Source organism: Choristoneura fumiferana, chromosome 3 (assembly GCF_025370935.1).
Source record: "Choristoneura fumiferana chromosome 3, NRCan_CFum_1, whole genome shotgun sequence".
NCBI classification, from domain to species: Eukaryota; Metazoa; Arthropoda; class Insecta; order Lepidoptera; family Tortricidae; genus Choristoneura; species Choristoneura fumiferana.
Window position 1 is genome coordinate 14,673,809 of NC_133474.1, and position 22,541 is coordinate 14,696,349.

The window sequence follows — 22,541 nt, forward strand, 5'->3', positions numbered from 1 at the left end:
ATTAAGTAATTATCGTTGCCGTGGGTAATTGGCGTATTTTGAAGCCGAGTTTAACAATAGATTTTTTTGTGCACAAATGTCACTCAGCTTTTTCCTTGCTCTACCCAAGCTTTACCAGAGCTACATTAATATGGCAATGCATTTAATATACAATACCCGTGTACAATACTGTGTATTTCGTATTTTTTTTATTCACGCAATATACTTATTTGGCGAATGCAGGAAACTATAATAAACTGAATGAATATAAACTTTTTGATGATTATTGAAATGTTAACACGAATATTATAGGTAGTCATTCACGATGACGCGTGCTGTGGTTCTTATTACAATGTCATTAATGCCTTATTTTGACAAAATTACGCGTCTTCGTGGTTGGCACTAGGTATACCTACCTACCCATCATACTGTCAAAGATTTACGTTGACGACGTTGTTGACGTACGATGATTTACGTTGTTAGATTTGTGTTGACTGACGTAATTTGCGTGTTTTCTGTAATAAAAAATCTTAAATAATAATATGTAAATCGCAAACGATGTGATAGTTAAAAATGTTCGTATAGAGAGATACTGATTGTTATATATTAAAAACATTACTTATTGATATAATTAAAAACAATTTTAAAAGATGTTTTACGTAGATTCGCAAAGGACTGTAACACGCCGCGACAGTTCGCTCATAGTGCCAGAAAGGATAAGACTCTCGCATGTAGGAGATGAGGGCCTGTCTACGGCTCGGGCGCAGTCCACCGCCCGCCTTTGCAGCGAATCCACCCTCTCTTTGATCGTTCGTCCCAAAGGTTCCGTCCAAAAAGAGCTGGTCACCATGCTTTTTGAGTCAATGCTGGACACAATCGTGGATTCGTGGGAGGTGATTGTACAGCAGAAAGCCGAGGAAAGCACTCCAAACATGGATTTCGGGAAAACAGCAAGTGAATTAACTTTTTCTAAAAAAAAAGGAAAAGGGAAAGAAACTGCCGGTAAACTTCAATTATTTGTACCTACCACCTTTAAAATATTTGTTACCTATCCGTCCCGAAATCATGCATAAATACTTACAAAATAAGTTATGTTAATTGGTTAAATAGTTGTTCAATGATCGTTTCATTATACAGGGTGGAAAGTAGAGATGGGGCAGCAAGGGCAGCTACAGATCCCTTGCTGCTAGGCTGCTACGCGAAAAGGAGACTTTTACTAACTTTTTGAATGATGAAAATCGACATTCACAGATTTTTGATAAAATTTACAGTAAGCGAGAAAGTCGACAGATTTGACTTTTTTTATGCCCGTTTCTATCAAGGATTAAAACACTCTTTGAGACCAACTAAGCTTAGAGTACTAGAACAGCCACAAATCAAAGAAAGCTTTTTCCATACAGTTCGTAGGGTAGGTACTAAGTATACTTTGTAAAGTGAAACTTTCGCATGTCGTTTTTTTACGAATATGAATCTTTTATGCTTAAAGAAAATTAAACAGTATGTAGAGAACTTTGAACAAATAATAAGTCAGGAAGCGTAACTCAGAACAAAAAGTGGCCATACCTAAAACCAAAACGACTTATGATTCAAATACCTACGAATCAATTTCAAGGTTGCAAATAGACGTGCTTGTTGATTAGTTAAAATTCAGAAACAAAGTAGGGATTGGTTGGCTCGCGTGATGCAGTGTCAAATACACAAACTGCATAGACAACTGGCGTTCAGACGGATCACTTCTTACATCTAACGTTTCTATGACGTGTCATATATTGATTATGACTGCCTGTTCTTTAACGACTTATAAGTAAAGGAAAAGGATAAGATTATTAATTCAGTTGTATTTTTTTGGCTGTTACCTCAGAACTCCGTCATTTATGAACCGAATTGAAAAAATGTATATTTTCGTTTGTCTATGAATACCTCTAATTAAGTCCCATAGGCACAAAATCAGGATCGGATGATTGGATCCTAATGCCCCATCTCAACTTTTCACCCTGTATAATTCCCTTAAGTGGCATACCTACCTTGCATATATATTCCTATTATGAAATCGCATAACAAATTTGGCAAAAAAATGTTATGTTTTTATTGATTAAGATAATTAACGTTAGATGCCTATTAAAATAAATTAATAGATACAAATTTATTTTTAGGCGTAATTATAAATAATACGCGTGCATACTGTCGTTATTACTTTAATGCCTATTGTGTTAAGCGTACGAACATTAACACACTCCTTAATCCTTATCTTTTCTTTCCCCTCTTAGCGAAAATCTCGAAAAGCAAGCGAAGTCGATCCAAGATGGAAGATCTATCGGATTCTGGTCAGGTAAAAAGAGAGGGAATAAGGTTTAAAACCAGATCACTCGAAAATACCATTCAAATATCTATAAACCAGTACTTATATTTATACCTACAGGTAGGTACAGTAAATAAAGCATTTCGATTAGTTAACAAAATTAAATAGAGCTATTATTTTGTAGCACTGTCCGCGTGCGATTTGAAAAATTGATAACTGGCTGTACTTAATTAATTATTTTCTAAACCGATGCCGCGATGTAGGTACGACAAAGCAGAACAACAAGTAAAATATATGTAAATAAAATGTGAAGTAGGAATTATACCTTTTAGGTCGACGGGTACCAAAGCTGGTGGTCCGCGCCGGATGAGCGCGCTCTGGTCCGTTTCCGCAACGGGAATCTCTACGAAGGAAACATCTCCATGAAGTGCATGCACGGAGAAGGCCGCTTTCAGTGGGCTGATGGCACCGTTTACTTTGTAAGCTGCTGATCTAAAACCTAATGTCTAGTCAAATCGAGTATCTGAAAAAGCCATCCTTACTTTTCTGGATAATCTTACTCATTGTGCGCGATCCGTAACGTTTTCTTAAGTTGCTACTTATGTTTAAGGGCCAATTCAAGGATAACGAAATTAATGGAAAAGGAATGATTCAATGGAAGGATGACACGTGGTACGAGGGCGAGTTTGCTGGTAGGCACAAAATTAATATTCTATTTGTTCGATGAAATAACTAATAATCTTGCGTTTTCTAGTTTCCTCCTAAGTGATTGATGGTATCAATAAAATATTAGATAACATTATTATTATTATTATTATTATTAAGAGATCGCTCTTAAGCCTAGACCGCTTAAGCCGGTATACCTATAGGTCCGGACCTAAAATCGGCGGCAAAAATTGGTGTTATTTTTTTACTTTTCGGGGGGGGGGGGCACCTGCCGCATGCCTAGGAGCAGTCAGGATACCAAATTTTCTCCTCGTGATTAAGAATACTTGTTTCATCCGTTGTTTCTGATAGTGGTTGTACCGAATATGTCACAGGCAACTTGCGTCACGGGCACGGGTTGTACGTCAACTCCCGCGCACAGCGCTCCTACGCCGGCGGTTGGCACTTGGCCACTAAACATGGAAAAGGAGTCATTTATTACTCGAAAACTTTCAAGAACTCTTACGACGGAGAGTGGGTTCATGTAAGTAGTAAATATTGTTCACTTCGTATATGAAAAAAAAAACGATTTTTATATAGGTGTTTTATTAGGTAGTCGAAGAAACTGAATCGCGTACCAGGGTAGAGCCGTAGAGCCCACGAAAATATTAGGTAAGTAATACAGTTTTCATTCTATGATGTGAGGAAAAACCTTTCTAAACAAATTAACTGGTGACTACTTTGGCAGGTAGGTATATAGAATCTTAACGTGACATTTGCAGCAAAAATATTCTACCAGCTGATACAATTCAGTTTCTTCGATAGCATCTTTACAAGATATATCGCAAGAATCGGCTTACACTCCTCTCAGTTTTTTTTCTTAGTACCTAATACGTAGATACTTGGAACATGAAACTACCATGAGAATCGCCCATTTTTAAATAAAGGATGACTTCTGAAATCGAGTTTAGCTCGACAAGTTTTGAACTAAGTAATTCGTAGCTTTTCCTCTCGGAGCACACGCCATGGTGTCTACTAAAACCGGCGCTTAACTACCCACGTTGTCATCGTCATTTTTATTATTATTGTCAAATGTAGAGTGCTAATGTCCGAAACATGTCGAGCTAAACTCGATTAAAGACGTCATCCTATATTTAAAAATGGGCGATTCTCATGGTACGACAGTTATCCGTTTATTTCACTATGACAAAAACTTTTTAATCTTCATGAGGTGTCCAAACGCGATTTTTTCTGTTGTACCTTGTTTTGCCTAACAACTTTTTGCCTATTTTCAGTTTGTCTAATTTTAGATAAACTAATATTACTTAAGGGGATCTCATGCCCCAATGACCTTCGATCTGAATTCCTTACTTTTCTAATGTTCTTTGTGGCTTATTATATTAACAACAACGGCTTTAAGCAATATAGTATCGCATATTTACTTCAAAGTTAATTGTCTTCGAGATATTTGGCATCAAAGTTTAACAATTTTAGGCCAAAAAACTGGTTTCCTGGCCATAACTTTTGTGTTAATTTCAAATGAAAATCCTCGACACGATTTTAGAGACGTCAAAGACGAACCCAAATATGTAGATTTCGTATTTGTTAGATCTTTCACGTCAATAGAGATACGAAATAAGTGTTTTTTAGACAATGTTAAAAAAACATACAAAATTAAGTATCTATTAATTTTTTTCAAAATCCGGTAGTCAAAAATGGAGATAAAAGATTGATGAACCGATAACCGTTTGACTTATAATTCTATCTGTACCTAGTGCAAAAGTAGGAGATACGATTAAAAACTTGTCAAAAATCGATGAAAACCTCGGGTAGCCCTTAAGGTAGGTAGGTTAACCTAATGTTTCATTTTACCTAATTTTCATTTTAGTGAAAGTCATTTTGTGTATAACTTACTTTACATAATTTTGTTTCGCCTATTTTTAAATGACCTAACTGTCATTTTGTATAAAATTATTTCGTATAAAGTTTGACTGACATAATTATATTTCGTCTAACATACAAGTAGCATAATTTCATTTAGTATAAGCTTATTTCGTATAATGTTTGACTGACCTAATTATATTTTGTCTAACACATCGCATTGTTTTATTTATTCTAATGACGGTTAATCCGAATACATTCCGCTAACGTTAGTTAATTCTAAAAAAGTTTAGTATTATAAAACCGAGGGTTCCCTGGTCAAACCTAATAACTCGATCTAATAACCAGTCATTCAAAATGATTTTAGTTAAAATGTTATTCAGCTATATGATGATTCGTGAAATGAGATGAAATAATGAAATAATTTATTTTACTTTAGACTGGTAACAAGTGGTTTTATAAATGTGTTAATGTGCAATGACACGGTACGTCTAACCAAAAACATTGGCATGCAAATATTAACTTATTAAATAAATTCACTAAAAAGACAATTAATTTTGTAATAGGTATAAATTACTAATGTAAATTGAATAATAGTTATATAGTCAATGTAACCGTGTGATAATGACAATTATTATTTTAAACATTCTTCAATTGAATAAAACGCTTTATCTTTAAACGACTGATATAATTAACTGTTAAAATAAGAATCGAAAAAGTGAGTTTTCGATAAAATAATATTCGACAAAACAAGAGTTACGCAAATGATCAAAAATGAAAATTCGACAATAAAAATTATGAATAATGAAATTATACAAATTGACTCTAGACAAACTATTCACTATAACAAAAGTTGAAAGTAGGCAAAAAAAAAAAATCGACAAGACAAGGGAATACCGATGTTTTCATAGATTTTGTAGGTACATCAAAAATAGCTAGTCACGACGTTACTTATTTGCCAGTTACATATAGCTTTTAAATCATCTGAATATCTAATTTTGCAGTCAATTAAAAATGAATCTGATTTTTAGGGTTCCATAGCCATTGAGGCCAATACGATTTTTCGATTCAGTGATCTGTTTGCGAAATATTCAACTTTAAAGTGCAAATCTTGGCCGGTTTTTCTTTTCAGGTCTAAAATACTTAGTGATTTTTTACTACATCCGCGTTTTACGGTGTCGTCTACCCTATTCTACCTACATAGAGCTACATAAGTAGGAAATTTATTTATGTGACTGCGTTTCACAGAATGTACGTCACGGACTTGGATCACGTGAGTACTGCGAAGCTAGTGGATATAAAGGCGAATGGGAACAATACGTTAGAGAGGGCCGAGGTTTGATGATTTGGCCTAATCATGATGTAAGTTCCTACACTATCGTGCAATATACCACTAGTATATGTATAATTGGGTGTTTCCTGGAAAAAACAATATTCTATTTAGTCTATCAGTCAGATAAGGTATCAGAAAATACTGCACAATAAATAGAATCAAAGACTGCACAGTAGTGATGTAACGAATATTCGCATTCGCATTCGCAAAATTTCTGCGAATGTTTTGCGAATATGAATATCAGAAAAAATACAATTATTAGATAGGTTAATAAAATCAAGATACATTCATTTCTCCGCGTACTCGTACCTTAAAGGCCGGCAACGCACTTGTGACTCTTCTGGTGTTGCAGGTGTCCATAGGCGACGGCAATCGCTTACCATCGGGCGATCCGCCTGCCCGTTTTCCCCCTATACCATAAAAAAAACACTTGTGTTTTTTATACAAAAAAATAACTTAATCTCGTAATCACATTATCAGTCTTCACTTAATCATTTGGTATTATTTATTTATTTACTTTGCGATGCGTTCCTATAAACCGGGTAATTCTCGGAACAAAGTACAACCGGAACGCACTTCGTTCGAACGAGACTGCCATATACCACGCGCAATATAAATCTGCCTAAAAGTTCATTACTTAATACTCAGTTTTGACGCATTTTTGAGATACATTTTTTTTGCGACGACTTTACGTTACTCCCGGATTGTGTTCGAATCGCTTACCGGTATACTTAGTGCCTATTCAATTATTGGAATTATACCTTTATAGTTTTTGTGTTTCTAGTCGTGGCAATGAACTTTTAGGCAAAGTTAGGCGGCGGAAGGTATAGACAAATTAGCGCCAAAACGAAAAACTATATATTCGCATTCGCTTTCGCGAATGATCAAAAAATGACATTCGTTACATCACTACTGCACAGTACATAGTGTGCTGTGCACACCGGCAGGCCCCTTCCCCACTGGGCACACTGGGCACGTGCCCAGGGCCCTGCGATGGATTGGGGCCCCCTAGTCCGTACCTACTCCATTACCAAACGATAACCGATAGCTTTATTGTGGGCATAGGGGCGGGGTAGGGCCTCTAATAGGTGAAAGACGGCCCTGTGTACACGTAAGTATTTTTACTTTTGTCCATCAAACAAAAAATCACAAAGATGAAGCGCGTCGAAGTTCTGGAGTGGGGACCCGTGGCGTCAGGTCAGGCCGTGCTTAAGTGTCAGCGGGACTTTACTATATCGTCATAATTTTTTGTTTAATTGTCAAAACAAATGCGTGTCCGATATTTTTTTAAATCTTACTGACGGATTTATTATTTTACATAATATTTTTAGAAATCTAGCCTATTGTTGCAGGGAGTAGGTATATTAGTACCAACTTAAATTTTTGTGGTCAATAGAACATTTGTATTTTATGTTATTTTGATAAATAATTTATTGAACGTTATTGTAGTTTTATAGAGGAACTTGGAAAAATGGCGTTATGTCTGGTTGCGGTATTTACATTTGGGATGCGTATTATAATAACACGATGTCACTGCCATCGATCAGTGCCTTTCGGGGCCAATGGAATAATGGAAAACGAAATGGCTATGGTGTACTCAATTTAGGTCTCGGCCAGGGCTCACATTACAAAGGCGAATTTAAGGATAACATGAAACATGGTTCTGGAAAATTCGTCACTAATAATGGACTGATAATTCAGCATAAGAAATTATTTATCGATGATAACCTAGGGCCCGAAGATGACGATTACGCACAGAACTTCCGGGACAGCAAATACCCAGAAATACGAGAACCGTACACATTCGATATATGTGACAGCACTGTGGGCCTCATTTATCACATTCAGCAGGCGTTGAAAAACTTTGATAGGCAAGTTGAAGTTAGAACAGTCATTATTAACGAGTTTATTGAAAATAACAAAGGCCTAGAAGGCGATGGTGCTTATAAACAAAGCAGCCGTAAAGAAGATGTTTCGGTAGCAACCGCCCAGATAAACATAGAGGATTTAATCAATTTCGAAGAGACGTCACTAATCAAATCCCTGAAGTGCTACGAAACTGAATTAAGGCATATTTACTACAATTATGCTACGATCTGCAACAACGTGGAAATTCATTTTACTCCCGTTCTCATCCGCATGTATCTTTGGCAATTGTACTTTGATTGCAATATGCATGACAAAGGTTTAACCTTTGTCCAAATAGATAACATATTCTTTAAAAACCCTGCTTGGATAGCCAGGACACCACACAATCCATTTGAAAAGATATATTTTTGGCAGTTTCTGCACAGCTTGATCTCAGTTGCCACTGAGTTGTACGCAAAGAGACACTTTCCTGGCACAAAACCTGACACGATTTTGGCAAGTGCATTCAGAGAATTTATGGAAAGGGACATTTTACCTGGGGCTAATCGCCGCAAAGGTATGGTCTCACAAATTCTATTTTGTAACCTTTACACTTTACTTAAATATACTGTAACTAGAACACACATGATCAATCCAGAAAAGAAATACTTTCGCCGGGAATCGAATCCGTGTCTTCGTCAAACCAGGATGTGTGCGGCCAACTCGGAGCTTTAATCACACGGCGTAATTTCCCATTGTCTTCTCGAGACAAGTTACTATTTTTTAATTTGCGAATTAATTGTCGCCAAACGTTGTCCAATTTCACACTGCACATGCACACACACCAAGTTTTTGTGACGGATATCTAGCGGGAAATCCTCGCAAGCGACATTCGTACGTTATCATTGATTTCAATATACTTAAACGATATAATAGGATTGCCTCTTTAAAAAATTGTAGATAACCTATTCCATTTTGATGGTAATTTCTAACATGTAATTCCACTACAACGTAGGTCACCTAGTTAACGGCTACGGCAGCACCGTGCCTCTGAAGAGCGTGTACGCCTTGTACCGAAGTGTGGGCGAGCCGCACACCGTGCGTGCGTTTTTGTGCGCGACGCGGCGGCCGGCGCATGATCTGGACAACCCCCAACCGCCTCTGATTGACGCACCCGACTCCTGCATGCCTATAGGACGCAATGCGTACATTTTTGGAGACGAATTCACTTTTGTCACTGGTAAGTATAAATGCGAAAGTTTGCAAGTCTGTTTGTTTGTTTGTTAGCTCTTCACGTCTAAACCGCTAAACTGATTTAGATGAAATTCGGTATAGGTTTGAGTCCTGGGGAAGGACGTAGGATATAGTTTTTATCCCGGAAAATTGCATAGTTCCCGCGGGATAGCGTGAAACGAATTCTACTACTATTGTATTTACTTTATCTTCTTACAGAAAACGACTTGGATCATCTTAAAGATGAAGAGCCAGAAGAGGAAACCCCAAAGTTGAAACTCTTTAACTTCGGGAATCTGCCATGCAAAACGGTCATCAAGATATTCGCTTTAATATTTCCACAACTCCTGGAAAAGGGACAAATAATGGATTTAGAAATAGAAATAACATTTTATGAATTCTTCGAAGCGTTCATCACGTGTGTGGAGGAAAGCATTCGGTTGAAGGACGAGGAATTGTGGGCGGAACAGCTAGCGCTGCAGGGTGATGTGGCCACGCCTCTGCCCAGAATTCACTAGTAACTTAAACTTGCCTGTTTAAAAGTTTGTTTTCATTTATAAAATGTGTGTTTAATTTATTTTATTCTAATATACCTACGTACTACTCAACGGCTGCACCGCTTTTGATAAGTGATACGTCGTTGAATTCGTCTTGATGACGCGAGTGACACTGGGTACATGATATTCTTAAAAAATAAAAATAGCGGATTTTTGGCGCCCAATTGGGTTTTCAATTTTTTTTTATTCAAACCTATCGAGTAGAGATCAAATGAAAGCTAATATTAGCCCATTCTAAATATATATGGGTTATAATAGGTAGGTAGTTTAAATCTACCATTTTCACAGAAATTATATCAAAAAGTGTGAAATAAAACAATAAATGAAAAAATCAAAACACCCGACTGCCTTAAAATAATAGTTACCTGCTAAAATGAAGAAAACGAGTCTAGTGGTCCAGAACTCTGTTAAGTAGCTAACTTAAAGATCAACAGTCGGGACCCATTCAAATCGTGACCATCTCAAAAACTCTTAGTACCTACCTACCTACATAACTCTTCTCTGCGGGTCCCGACTGTTGAGCTTTAAGTTAGCTACTTAATAGAGTTCTAGCTCACTAAGTAGACTGTTTTCTTCTTTTTAGGATTTTTCAAGGTACTCTGTTTTTTTTATGTATTTTCTTAGGCACACTATACGTGTTTTAATGCGCAGACTCGTGCAATGACCAGCGCACGCGCAGATTTTTTTACGGCCCGCACAGTTTGAACGCGTAGATACGAGTAAGTAATAGTTATTTATTGAATCAGGCGTTACTTTGCTGAGGTCCATATCAATGAACTGAAACATTACTTTTATTGCTCAGACGCGACATTATGTCCATACATCCTCGGCCTCACATATACGCTATTGCAAAAAATGTGTGTTCATGCAGTTCCTCCATCTTCACACTGTAAGAACACACACAAATCATAAAAACCCATCTATCACCACCACCACACTACACTGACGCTTTTCGAACTCAACCAACAGAGCAACGCAACCAGATTCTGGTGGTTTACGTAGGTACTTACACCTGTATGCCCCTAAACATAAGGTGGATGTATACATATTTTGACGCTATGGCTGTATATATATTTTTACATTCGACTGTACCTAATGCAACAACAACGGCAGCGGGGTCCCACCTGCATGGTTGAGTGTGAGTGCGGCAATAGCGTAGATCTAAATACTTTCGCATGTGTCTTTGCCTTGCTTGCTTGACATTGACATGTGTTTGACATAATAAAATCACTACTACGTCGACATTCATAAAAATATAGTTTCATATCATATAAGATATATTTATTCTACAAGAATACTTTTAACCACTTTTTAACGAATACAATTGTAATAAATTTAAATACTTTACGTTTACACTTGATCTGCTTTAATTAAATAGGTATCACCTGTGAAAATGAGGACTAAAAACCCAATGGCGAAAAAGCCTCAACAAATATTATTCTCAAAAAATTTGTATAGCCCGAAGACTAAAGTAGAGAATTGGGATTTTGCCACCCATGCTGAAACGAAAGATAATTATGTCTATCGGGATAAATTGAGCAATCATATGAGCACCTACAACCGCTGGGGCACCAAAGACCAGGGAACAGGGATGACGGAAACCCGGCACATGCTCGCTCAAGTCTTTACTAAAACTGATCCTGTTTATTCGTTCAAACCCCTTGTTAATTTTACTTCTTACCCTTGTACCGAGTAAGTACCCATCCACGACTATTATATTCAGGGAGTATAGGGTACGTTACGTACCTACATATCTTGATAATCTACCTACACTGTATACTTACTGTAGCGACTCTTAGCGCCATCTAGTGAGGAATAGAAACTCCAAATTCTACATCGCGGCATCGAAGGTTCTCAACTCAAGTATATAATTTATATAAGCTAAAGCTTAGCTTTAGCTTATTTATATACTGTGACTCGGACGCATATATCTACAACTTCGACGCTCTCCCTTGGGAGTTCGATCCCCAGGCATATCATCCGCCGGAAGAGAGACTATTGTAGCCTCTCCCCCACACACTATCCTTGTCCTTAATCTCCGCTGCAAATACGCAATACGCACGATGTTAGACCGATTATAGTATTGTAAAAGCGATTATTTGTAATTTTCAAGCACTCCGGGGAGGAACACATTAATGAAGAGCGCAAATTTAGCGCAGTTGCCGCCTGAATTCGGTGTAATGGACTATATGTCTACGCAACAAGACGATTACAGGAATCCCTTCCCGTGTGTGACTAAGCCGGTAAGTAATTAAATTACGTCAACATCAAGAAATCCTAGTATTCATTATCTTAATATCCTCTTGTTTGTCTATATTTTATTATGCTTTCATGCTAATACTGAAAGAATTTCGACAAAAACTGGTATGTAGATATAGATCCCGAGAAAGATACATAGGCTATTTTTATCCCGCTAATCCCGCGGGATCGGGATTTAAATATATGTACCTATATGCTATGGTATGTACCTACCATCAGCCAAATAAGTGGTCTATCAATTTTTAAACAAGTTCCTATCAAATGAATTAAAGTCGAACTTTCAAGTTGACAGACACGTCTATTGGCATTATTGTTTTATGACGTGCAAACGCTTATCAACCTTAGAGTGGTAGACCACATATTTGGCTGATGGTACCAAGTGATTAATAAGGCCATTATTTAAACTGCCCGGGCATTATGAATAATGACAAGCTATACCGGGCAGTCATATTTATTCTATTTATCACATTGTCCGGTCATTATGAATATTGCTACATGATCGTTGGGCTATTTGATTACAATCTGATTTTTGGCTCGCTGCAGTCTGATTTAATCAATCGGGAAGTTAGGTGCAACGACGAGCGCAGCGAGAACGAGAATTGAATTCAACCATTATATGTATAACTTACTTTACAGATTTTGATAGATATTTAATTATATAAGCCGTGGTGGTTTGACCTATGGGCTCTCAAGCAGAGTATCCTGGTTTCAAACCCCGGCTCGCACCTCTTGAGTTTTTCGAAATTCATGTGCGGAATTACATTTGAAATTTACCACGAGCTTTACGGTGAAGAAAAACATCGTGAGGAAACCTGCGACGCAATTCAATGGTGTGTGTGAAGTTCCCAATCCGCACTGGGCTTGCGTGGGAACTACTGCCCAAGCCCCCTCATCCTGAGAGGCCTGTGCCCAGCAGTGGGACATATAGGCTGGGATGATGATGACGATGCGATGATTTAATTATATAGTTAAATGCATCTATAAAACGACGGATTTTTACGTCAAAAATATAAATAATAATAATGAAGCACATATTGTAATTACTCTGCCCAGTAGTTGATAGACATTATGTACTTATAATGCCCGAGAAATTTAATTATTTGAAGAGTTATTATCAAATTGCCATCGTACATATAGTATTGCCCCGGCATTATGAAAAATGACCGATTTATCATTTGGTCCACAACATTATACAATACCATCACATCACATTAGAGAGACAATATTGACGACTAAAGATGATTGCGACCAAGCCAGAACTAGAGATATCTATCTATGCTTTATTTCCAGCTGACAATGTCAACGCCGACGTGGTTGCTGAATCGGGTGATTCGCTCGGATCTCACGCACAACCACGGCACGGCCCCGCCGCGCGGCGACTACCAATGTCTGGACACCCACACGCCCATCGGACACATTCGTCAGCTCCGGCTCTTCCGCTACCAGTCCTTCGACCCTGCCACCTGCCTCCAAAGCTTCCCCGACGTCAAAATTAACTTAAACAACAATAAAAACGCCAACGATATTTAATCAAACTTTATGTCACGACAAAATAATAAAAACGAGCACAATGAACTTAATAAAAACACAACGAAAATCAAAACTTAAATCCAACAAATTAACATGATGTAGGTATTGGGAAACATTCAACCTAAATGAATTGTTAATATTTCTGTTGCTGTTGTAACAATCATTAAATTAGCATAAAACAATTACATACCTATATGTATTTTAATTTTTCAATTGCTTATTCTTAAGTGCCAAAATATCCTTCATAAATCAGGCCTATTGATGACACTGATTAGTTTCGGCCATCGTTCATCCACCATTACCTCTCATATTTCGTTTTCTAGAATTTTTTTACCGTACAACGGCAAAAACTACTAGACACTGGCAAAATTGTCCTCTGATGGACAGAGCCATATTTTTTTAAAGAAACAACAACGATGACACTGATGCATTAATATATTCAAAGATATAAATGTAGACCTACTTATAGATTTTTGCATCTTTCTACATGTTTGTGCTTATTCAAACTTTTATAGTATACCATTGTTATGTTTCATAATTACCGATGCATGATAGGTCAACAGAATAGATATTATCTTATTATGGCCATATTAACTATCTGTTTTTGATGAATTATTTATTTTGTTGATTTTTCTTGAAAATTATCACACTGACCAAACCAAATACAAAGAATTATGATTTTTAAATTGCCTTGCTAAACCATTGAAAACTATGAAGGGTGAACAACTATACTTTTACCATTTTATAAGGCCACTCAAGTGATGTGCAAACCATACAATCTGTTATAATCCATTTTACCCTGTTGAATTATTTTGAACACATGATGAGTAGCTTACAAGAAGCTTTTATAAATTATATGTAAAGCAAATTAAACATTTAAATGCAATTTTCTCTTAATCTGTAAAACAACATAAATCTTATTTAGTACAATACCTACATATTTAAAGAACAAGTATTATTTTACAAAAATATTAATGAGTGCGCCTTTTCTTAAATCCTTTGCCCTTCTTAGACTTCATCTTATGTTTGCGTGAGACCCGATTACTGCTACTCCCTGTAATCTCATCTGCCAAAACTCCAACTGTTGTCATCCTTCTTCTACGGTTTTTCTCAGCTTTTGATACTGGAAGTCTTGTAAGGTAGTTTTCTTCATATTCAACTCTCTCTTGTTCTTGCTTAGATATTGAGTGCTTCACATAATTTCCTGTGGTAACTTCCAATGGAGCTTCAGAATACTCTTCGCGAAGTTCACGCATAACACTTGAATTGAGGAGCTTCTTTGACCGCTCCTTGTTTTTCTTTTCATAGTCAATCTTGGCAGAATTCTCTTCAAAATGTACGGCTGCTAATTTTGGAGGAACATAAACATTTGATTTGCTTGTGTCTTTCTTATTATCGTCATCTAAGGCATCACTGGAATCATCACTATCCTCATCAATCTTGCTTAATAAATTAGCAGGATTTGCACGGAACGATTGTGGGTCTTCTTCAGTTGTAGAGCCAACTGCTGCCGTCTTAACAAGCTTGTCAACCTGGTACTTTAATTTAGAATCTACAGGACGAATCTTTTCAAGCACAGTGCGTATCTCAATAAGCCTATCAATAGATGGATCTGATTCAATCCTTTCTCCAGAACATTTTCTTAACACAATGTAAGTTAAATTGATCAAATAACTGAGGAGCATTTGATATTTCATTTCTAAGAAACTCAGGCCTTTGTCCGTGGTGATCTCTCCACTCTTCACGCGTAGCAGCATGCTGTCCACCAGTTGCGAGACTTGTTGAACATTCATGTTCATTTCTTTCATTAAATTCATTGCTTGAGGCAGATCAGGTTGCTCAGTTTCTTCAGCTGCCTGTGGAAACATCATTTAAATTAATATAATACGAGACAATTTACAATGACCAACAATGATCTCAAGCCCTTTTCTAAATTATGCTATGCAGTTAGGATAGGAATACACTTAGTAAGTAATGTAAAATTGTTAATTCAGACTTGTGAATATGAGTCCATATTACAACTCAGTGTCGTTAACAAACTAAATGGCATGAACATTTATTTTATATTTTATAATTTCCTCACCTGAACCATGTTGCTCCGAGCCTATGTATTGTATTTTACTTGTATGACTATGACGTTCAGTTGCTGATAGCCTGATAGACGCGGTGGCGGTGTATAGGTTATTTTTATTGGGATAAGCGAACAAAACGAACACGAACAAACAAAACTCCTTTCCTTCGTATAATTTGACTTAGCTAGCAAGCATTAGCATTGGCATTGGCAACGCTAGCTAGCTGGCAACATTATTTTATTTCTTTCTGCGTTAGATTGGTACCATACCATACCAACCAATGTCCAACTAGCTGCAGCGGGGCTACTCCGAAATTCGAAAATGAAAGTTCGTGTCGTTCCGTCCCACTGACACTTACACTAATTAATACGAGAGTAAGAGGAATGGTATGATACGAACTTCGATTTTAGAATTTCGTAGCACACAGATATCTTAATGAACAGCCCTGTTTTTTATGTGTGTACACGTACATCTAGAAACTGACAAGCAGGGCTACTACGAAACTCGACACTCGAAGTTCGTATCGTACCATCCCTCTCGCTCTCATATTAAATAGTATAAGTGTCAGAGGGACCACACGGCACGAACTTCGAGTTTCGAGTTTCGTAGTAGCCCTGAAGAGCTTCTATGGGCGTGTACACGAAAAACAGGGTCTGTATTTCCATGTCGGTATTATCCAGGCCGGGAAAGAGTGTCACTCAGTGTCCCCCCATTTATAGGATTTAGGATTCGAACCACTGTGCGAACCACCTACCTACCTATTTATTTTTCAGTGTGGAGTGTGGCTGTGGACTGTGGATATAGTGGGTCAAAGTGACACTATTTACCGGCACGGATAATACCGAAATGAAAATACCGACCCGATATTTCGTGTACACGCCCATACAAACTGCAGGGCTACTACGAAATTAGAAACGCGAAGTTCATGTCGTTCGGTCCCTTTGACACTTGTACTATTTAATACGAGACCGAGAGGGACGGTACGATACGAACTTCGATTTTCGAACCTCTTGTCGTATGCTGCTGCTGACACTACTAGCTATCTATTATATATTATACTATTATATATTCTGTGCTACTGGTGTCAAACTGCAGGGCTACTACGAAACTTGAAACTCGAATTTCATGTCGTGCGGTCCCTCTGACACCTACACTATTTATTACGAGAGCGAGAGGGACGGCACGACACGAACTTCGAGTTTCGAGTTTCGTAGTAGCCCTGCTGCTCACAAGTGTTTCCATGGGCGTGTTTACGAAATATCATGGCGGTATTTCCATGTCGGTATTGTACGGCCGGTAAATAAATAGTGTTGAATTGAAAGTGTCACCCTTGGATCAGATGCGGAATGTATGTGAGATGTCACTTCATGTATTATTTTATCAATAAATATTATCAGAAATGGATAAAAAAATTATAGTAAGTATTTGTGATTCCTAATCAAAGCACAACTATGTATACACACAATCGAGTTAGTATAATACGGATTTTCTTTCAGGTACATTCCGTGCTTATCATTATAAGTCTCATTCCCTTTAGTAATGGATTTTATGTACCGGGAGTAGCTCCAGTAGAGTTTAGAAAAGGCCAAAGAATTGAGGTAAAGGCAGTAAAAATGACTAGTATTCATACACAATTGCCATATGAATATTACTCTTTGCCTTTATGCTTACCTAAAAATGGCACCTTCGTGTATAAGTCCGAAAATTTGGGTGAAGTATTGAGGGGTGATAGAATTGTAAACACACCGTATGAAGTCCATATGGCTGAGACGATCAAGTGTAGGCTTTTGTGTCATCAGAAGAATAATCCAATAAATTGGAGTGTTGAGGAGTCCGAAAAAGTGGCAAGTCGGATTGAGCATGAATACTTTGTTCATTTGTAAGTAAAATATTTGTTATTATATTTTTTGAGCATGATTTGGCTCTGATAAGTAACTTAATTAGTGTCTTTATGTTTTTAAGGTTAGTTGATAATTTACCAGTAGCTACAAGGGTGGTAAATAGTGAGACATCAGAGAGAAATATAGAACAAGGCTACAGGCTTGGCTTCATGTCTAAAGGCAAAGCATACATCAACAATCACTTAAAATTACTTCTCAAATATCACAAGCACAGTCAGTAAGTTAATGAATACATTTAAACGCTAACACACAGCTTTATGTTCTTCTGTAAAATTTGTTTTGTTTTCTCTTTCTTTAAGGGATTCATACAGAGTTGTTGGTTTTGAAGTGGAAACAATGTCAGTGGATAAGGATGAACTGATCTTTGTAGATGATTCCTGTAAAATCTCAGGAGATGCTAAACCTCAGCTGGTCAATGAAGATACAGGCACTAAATTGTATTTCACATATTCTGTAGAGTGGGGGGAATCTGATATCAGCTGGGCTTCAAGATGGGACATTTATTTAGGAATGAAAGATGTTCAAATTCATTGGTTTTCCATTGTCAACTCCATTGTTGTGCTGTTCTTCTTGTCAGGTACTCAAATTTACTGCAGCTTTGTTTTCCAACATTGGCTAATGCCACGGAACCTACAAAAAGTAGCAAATAGAGATTTTGTGGCTGGTATTATATAAACACCAAAGATATTTTAATTTTAACACTCCTGCAAAAATTGACTAGTCAGATATGCGGCATTAGCCATTGTTGGTTTCCCGGCATTGCTGTATCATCAATGTTACGTAACTTAAAAATTTAATTGCTACATTAGTAAATATTAGTGATGGCATGAAACTGCTTGTTTTAAGCTAAGTATTTGTTTCTAGCAGCCAACAATAGTATTTTTTTTGTTACAAATTAATTGAATTTCTTTAAGGAATATTAACAATGATTATGGTGAGGACTTTGCGGAGAGATATTGCGCGCTACAATTCTGATGAAAGTATTGATGATATGATGGAGGAAACAGGGTGGAAGTTAGTTCACGGAGATGTGTTTCGACCTCCACCTAAAAGAATGCTGTTTGCTGCTGTTATTGGTAGTGGCATTCAAGTATTTCTCATGGCACTCATTACTATTTGTGAGTATTCAATAAAACCATATCACTCACTGTTGAATGCTATAACAATATTTCAATAAAAATGTATAATTAGGTAGATTAATAATTACCTATTGTAATTAAATTTGTAATGTAAATAGTTTATCAGTTGGAACAAAATGATTTTGCTTATCGCAACTAAAACTAATGTTAAAATATTTCAGTTGTGGCTATGCTGGGAATGTTATCGCCAGCTAGCAGAGGCGCTCTGATGACTGCTGCTATATTTCTGTATGTGTTCATGGGTCTTATAGCAGGCTACTATTCTGCCCGTCTGTACAGCACAATGAAAGGCAAACAATGGAAGCAAGCAGCATTTCTAACTGCAACACTATACCCGGCTATTGTCTTTGGCACCTGTTTCTTTTTAAACTTTTTCATCATGGGCAAACATTCCAGTGGTGCAGTACCATTTTCAACTATGATGGCTTTATTGTGCTTATGGTTTTGCATCTCGCTCCCATTAGTGTATTTGGGATATTATATTGGATGTCATCAGAACCAAGCATTTCAACATCCTGTAAGGACAAATTTTATACCAAGGAAAGTACCTGAACAAGTGTGGTACATGAATGTGTTGGTGTGGTAAGTTATGTTTTACATAAAACATTATTATTTAGAATCCAATATAACTCTTAGAAATTACTGTTTATTTCATCATGACATAAGGAGAGTATTTTTGTAACCTCCTGGTCCTGGTTGATTATTAAACTGTAAAATATAAGTTTGTAATCAGAAAAAATTTAAGTGCTATAAATTGATTTTCCTTTTTCACAATTTCTGTAGGTTTGCATCTGCCAAACTTTGCAGACAGATGTAAATCAAATTGATCCAATAAAATCATATAAGTAATTAGAGTTTAATTAGTTTTTTTTTTCAGCATACTCATGGCTGGGATCCTGCCATTTGGAGCTGTGTTCATAGAACTGTTCTTTATCTTCAATGCATTATGGGAAAATCAGTTTTACTACCTATTTGGATTTTTATTCCTCGTATTTTGCATATTGGTGGTGTCAGTTTCACAAATCTCAATTGTCATGGTATACTTCCAGCTGTGTGGTGAGGTAAATATTATTTGATAAAACTTTTCATTTACATTTTGTTCTGATCATGGTTGAAGAAGCTATTGAAATGGTGCCTTACTGTGCTACATGCTGAGGACCCCTGTATTTACATTCAATCCTTGCATTGATATAGGATAGTGATGTAACGAATGTCATTTTTTGAACATTCGCGAATACGAATGCGAATATCTGCTACCGACATTCGCGAATGCGAATGCGAATATCTGCTACCGACATTCACGAATGCGAATATTGAGTTTTTCGTTTTGGCGCCAAATTGTCTATGGCAGTCTCGTTCGAACAAAGTGTGTTCCGTTTGTATTTTGTTCGGAGAATTACCCAGTTTATACGAACGCATCGCAAAGTTAATAAATAAATAATAATACCAAATGATTAAGTGAAGACTGATAATGTGATTACGAGATTAAGTTTTTTTTTTGTACAAAAAACATAAGAAAATAATGTATTTTGATTTTATTAACCTATCTAATCCTATCTAATAATTGTATTTTTTTTCTGATATTGATATTCGCAAAACATTCGCAGAAATTTTGCGAATGCGAATGCGAATATGCAAAAATATGCGAATATTCGTTACATCACTAGTATATGTAGAATAGGCAAAATAGTTGCCAGTCAATGTTTTTCAAACACACTTTCTAATTTAACCACAAATAAGCCTCTTAGCGAGAAGCCGTGGTGGCCTAGTGGTTTGACTTTGACCTATCGCCTCTCAACCAGAGGGTCGTGGGTTCAAACCCCGGCTTGCACCTCTTGAGTTTTTCGAAATTCATGTGCGGAATTACATTTGATATTTACCACGAGCTTTGCGGTGAAGGAAAACATCGTGAGGAAACCTGCACAAACCTGCGAAGCAATTCAATGGTGCGTGTGAAGTTCCTAATCCGCACTGGGCCTGCGTGGGAACTATGGCCCAAGCCCTCTTGTTCTGAGGTGATGAGCCCCATTTATCATTCAATGCCCATTAAAATTGTATCACTTATATCGTAATTGTATAATACTTATTTTATCAAATTTCAGGATTATCACTGGTGGTGGAAAAGTTTTATCGTGTCAGGTGGTTCAGCTGTGTACATTTTAATTTATTCGATATTCTACTTCTTCACCAAGTTGGAAATCACTGAATTTATACCCACATTGCTTTATATTGGCTACACAGGTAAATAAAATGAGTGATTGTAAATTAAATTTGGTACCATGGGTGTACCTAGCTCCAGATCAAAGGGGTAAATCAGGAGTTTCTTATAGATACTAAAGTAATTCAACATACAATATATAAGTAAAACAACACAGTTGCTTTATTACGTTACGCAATGGATGTATAGGTAACAGTTTAATTGGACCTTTGGTTCAAAAGTAATCTTCGCGGATCTTCCGCAATGACATTTTTTATTAATTGTGTAACGCAATATAGTGACATGTGATACATAGTTAAGGCGGGCAGCGCACCATGTGGTTTACTAATGTTTCGGCGAATAACGTTTGGCAACCTGTTTCAATTCGCAACTTTTCATTTCCCAACTGTTTAATATTTCTGAAACTGTAAATATTTCAGGATTTTTATAAAACTAACCTAACCTAACCTAAAGGGTTCTACACGATGGCCCTAAAATAAATCCTGAAATATTTACAGTTTTAGTTTGCGAAATGAAACAGGTTGCCAAACGTTACGTTGCGAAAAGGCAGTACTCCGCACCATTTCTATAACTCATATTAAAAACGTAAAATTTTACCACTAAAACATTTGTGTAGTGTGCTATAGCTCTAGGAGGGGACAGGTGTCCTCCCCTTAGTCGTCGTCCCCCCCCCTCCGGGTACACCCATGTTGTGAACAAGTACTTGACACTTATTTCATGTATTACTTTTAGGCCTCATGGTGCTTACGTTTTGGCTGTTAACTGGCACAATTGGATTTTTTGCTGCTTACACCTTTATCAGAAAAATTTATGCAGCAGTGAAGATTGACTAGATATAAGAATAAAAGGCTTATTACTGTGTGATTGTTTTAAGATGTGTAATTAATGAATTATTTTGATCTGATTGACAAAGAACAAAAAGATTTTTTGCTAAAGTTTTAAGTTATGTAAATATGGTAGGTTCACATTAAAATCTGTGCATTTTAGAGATTATGTTTTGTAATATTTTTTTTAGTTACGTTACGTTCTATTTATGAATTCGCATTTTTTGGGGCTCGTAAGTTACAGTGTAAAAGCTATAAAAATAGTGGTGTACCGTGTATCAATCAAACTCCTTGAACACACAATTGAGTACAAAAGGAAGCTAAAGGAGAAGTTGAGAATTGTCATATTTATGATGTTAAATGCTTGAACATGTCAACATTTACGTAAGTAAGATTCGTGTTCCTTCTATGTTCTAGTTCCTTTTTTATTTAATCTGACAGTGTAACAGAGTGAATTTGTAATGAGAATGTAACAGAGCGAGTTGTAAGACTTGTGAGATGAAAATACAGCCATATATTAAATAACGCTTTTTTGTGAAACCCGTATCGCTAATATTATATAATACGAGAGTGACAGGGACGGCGCGATGCGAACTTCGAATGTCGTAGTAGCCCCCTAGGTCTTTAGCCTGTGGTGGTGACACTTTCAAAGAGGTTGAACGGAGCAACATCAATTTGATCAACATAGCTAGCTTTTAACAATGTGGAAGTGATAAATAGAATTAAATGAGCCAATGACAAGCAAGACTACAGACAAATAGACCTCACGATACTAACGCCATCTAGCGATATTTCGCTTGTCAAGAAACCCTCATTGTTCGAC

At 36.8% G+C, this 22,541-nt stretch overlaps 4 protein-coding genes across 4 annotated transcripts; 3 read left to right on the forward strand and 1 right to left on the reverse strand.

Annotated features, from left to right (window-relative positions):
• The first annotated feature begins 485 nt into the window (after positions 1–485).
• LOC141426235 (uncharacterized) lies at positions 486–9,887 on the forward strand. The gene is made up of 9 exons (XM_074085083.1): positions 486–981; positions 2,247–2,308; positions 2,611–2,757; positions 2,889–2,970; positions 3,319–3,467; positions 6,053–6,166; positions 7,587–8,562; positions 9,001–9,225; positions 9,438–9,887. Exons 1-9 carry the CDS (start codon positions 630–632, stop codon positions 9,734–9,736), a joined length of 2,406 nt encoding a protein of 801 aa, XP_073941184.1. The 5' UTR covers positions 486–629; the 3' UTR covers positions 9,737–9,887.
• A 1,142-nt stretch (positions 9,888–11,029) lies between these two features.
• LOC141426699 (uncharacterized) lies at positions 11,030–13,757 on the forward strand. The gene is made up of 3 exons (XM_074085811.1): positions 11,030–11,467; positions 11,889–12,018; positions 13,325–13,757. Exons 1-3 carry the CDS (start codon positions 11,169–11,171, stop codon positions 13,562–13,564), a joined length of 669 nt encoding a protein of 222 aa, XP_073941912.1. The 5' UTR covers positions 11,030–11,168; the 3' UTR covers positions 13,565–13,757.
• Positions 13,758–14,241: 484 nt separating this feature from the next.
• Positions 14,242–15,908, reverse strand: LOC141426698 (neuroguidin). The gene is made up of 2 exons (XM_074085810.1): positions 15,648–15,908; positions 14,242–15,420 (listed from the first exon to the last, which is right to left on the reverse strand). Exons 1-2 carry the CDS (start codon positions 15,654–15,656, stop codon positions 14,536–14,538), a joined length of 894 nt encoding a protein of 297 aa, XP_073941911.1. The 5' UTR covers positions 15,657–15,908; the 3' UTR covers positions 14,242–14,535.
• A 1,038-nt stretch (positions 15,909–16,946) lies between these two features.
• On the forward strand, positions 16,947–22,243 carry TM9SF4 (transmembrane 9 superfamily protein member 4). The gene is made up of 9 exons (XM_074085812.1): positions 16,947–17,053; positions 17,133–17,515; positions 17,599–17,754; positions 17,837–18,114; positions 18,452–18,655; positions 18,838–19,258; positions 19,554–19,737; positions 20,779–20,917; positions 21,627–22,243. Exons 1-9 carry the CDS (start codon positions 17,036–17,038, stop codon positions 21,725–21,727), a joined length of 1,884 nt encoding a protein of 627 aa, XP_073941913.1. The 5' UTR covers positions 16,947–17,035; the 3' UTR covers positions 21,728–22,243.
• Positions 22,244–22,541: the final 298 nt, after the last annotated feature.

Coding starts and splice junctions, on each gene's coding strand:
- LOC141426235 (XM_074085083.1), top strand. CDS start 630: ATGTTTTACGTAGATTCGCAAAGGACTGTAACACGCCGCGACAGTTCG. Junction 2,309..2,610: donor ATCTATCGGATTCTGGTCAG/GTAAAAAGAGAG, acceptor TATACCTTTTAG/GTCGACGGGTACCAAAGCTG. Junction 3,468..6,052: donor ACGACGGAGAGTGGGTTCAT/GTAAGTAGTAAA, acceptor TGCGTTTCACAG/AATGTACGTCACGGACTTGG.
- TM9SF4 (XM_074085812.1), top strand. Junction 18,656..18,837: donor CATGGCACTCATTACTATTT/GTGAGTATTCAA, acceptor AAAATATTTCAG/TTGTGGCTATGCTGGGAATG. Junction 19,259..19,553: donor TACATGAATGTGTTGGTGTG/GTAAGTTATGTT, acceptor TTTTTTTTTCAG/CATACTCATGGCTGGGATCC.
- LOC141426699 (XM_074085811.1), top strand. CDS start 11,169: ATGAGGACTAAAAACCCAATGGCGAAAAAGCCTCAACAAATATTATTC. Junction 11,468..11,888: donor ACTTCTTACCCTTGTACCGA/GTAAGTACCCAT, acceptor GTAATTTTCAAG/CACTCCGGGGAGGAACACAT. Junction 12,019..13,324: donor TCCCGTGTGTGACTAAGCCG/GTAAGTAATTAA, acceptor CTTTATTTCCAG/CTGACAATGTCAACGCCGAC.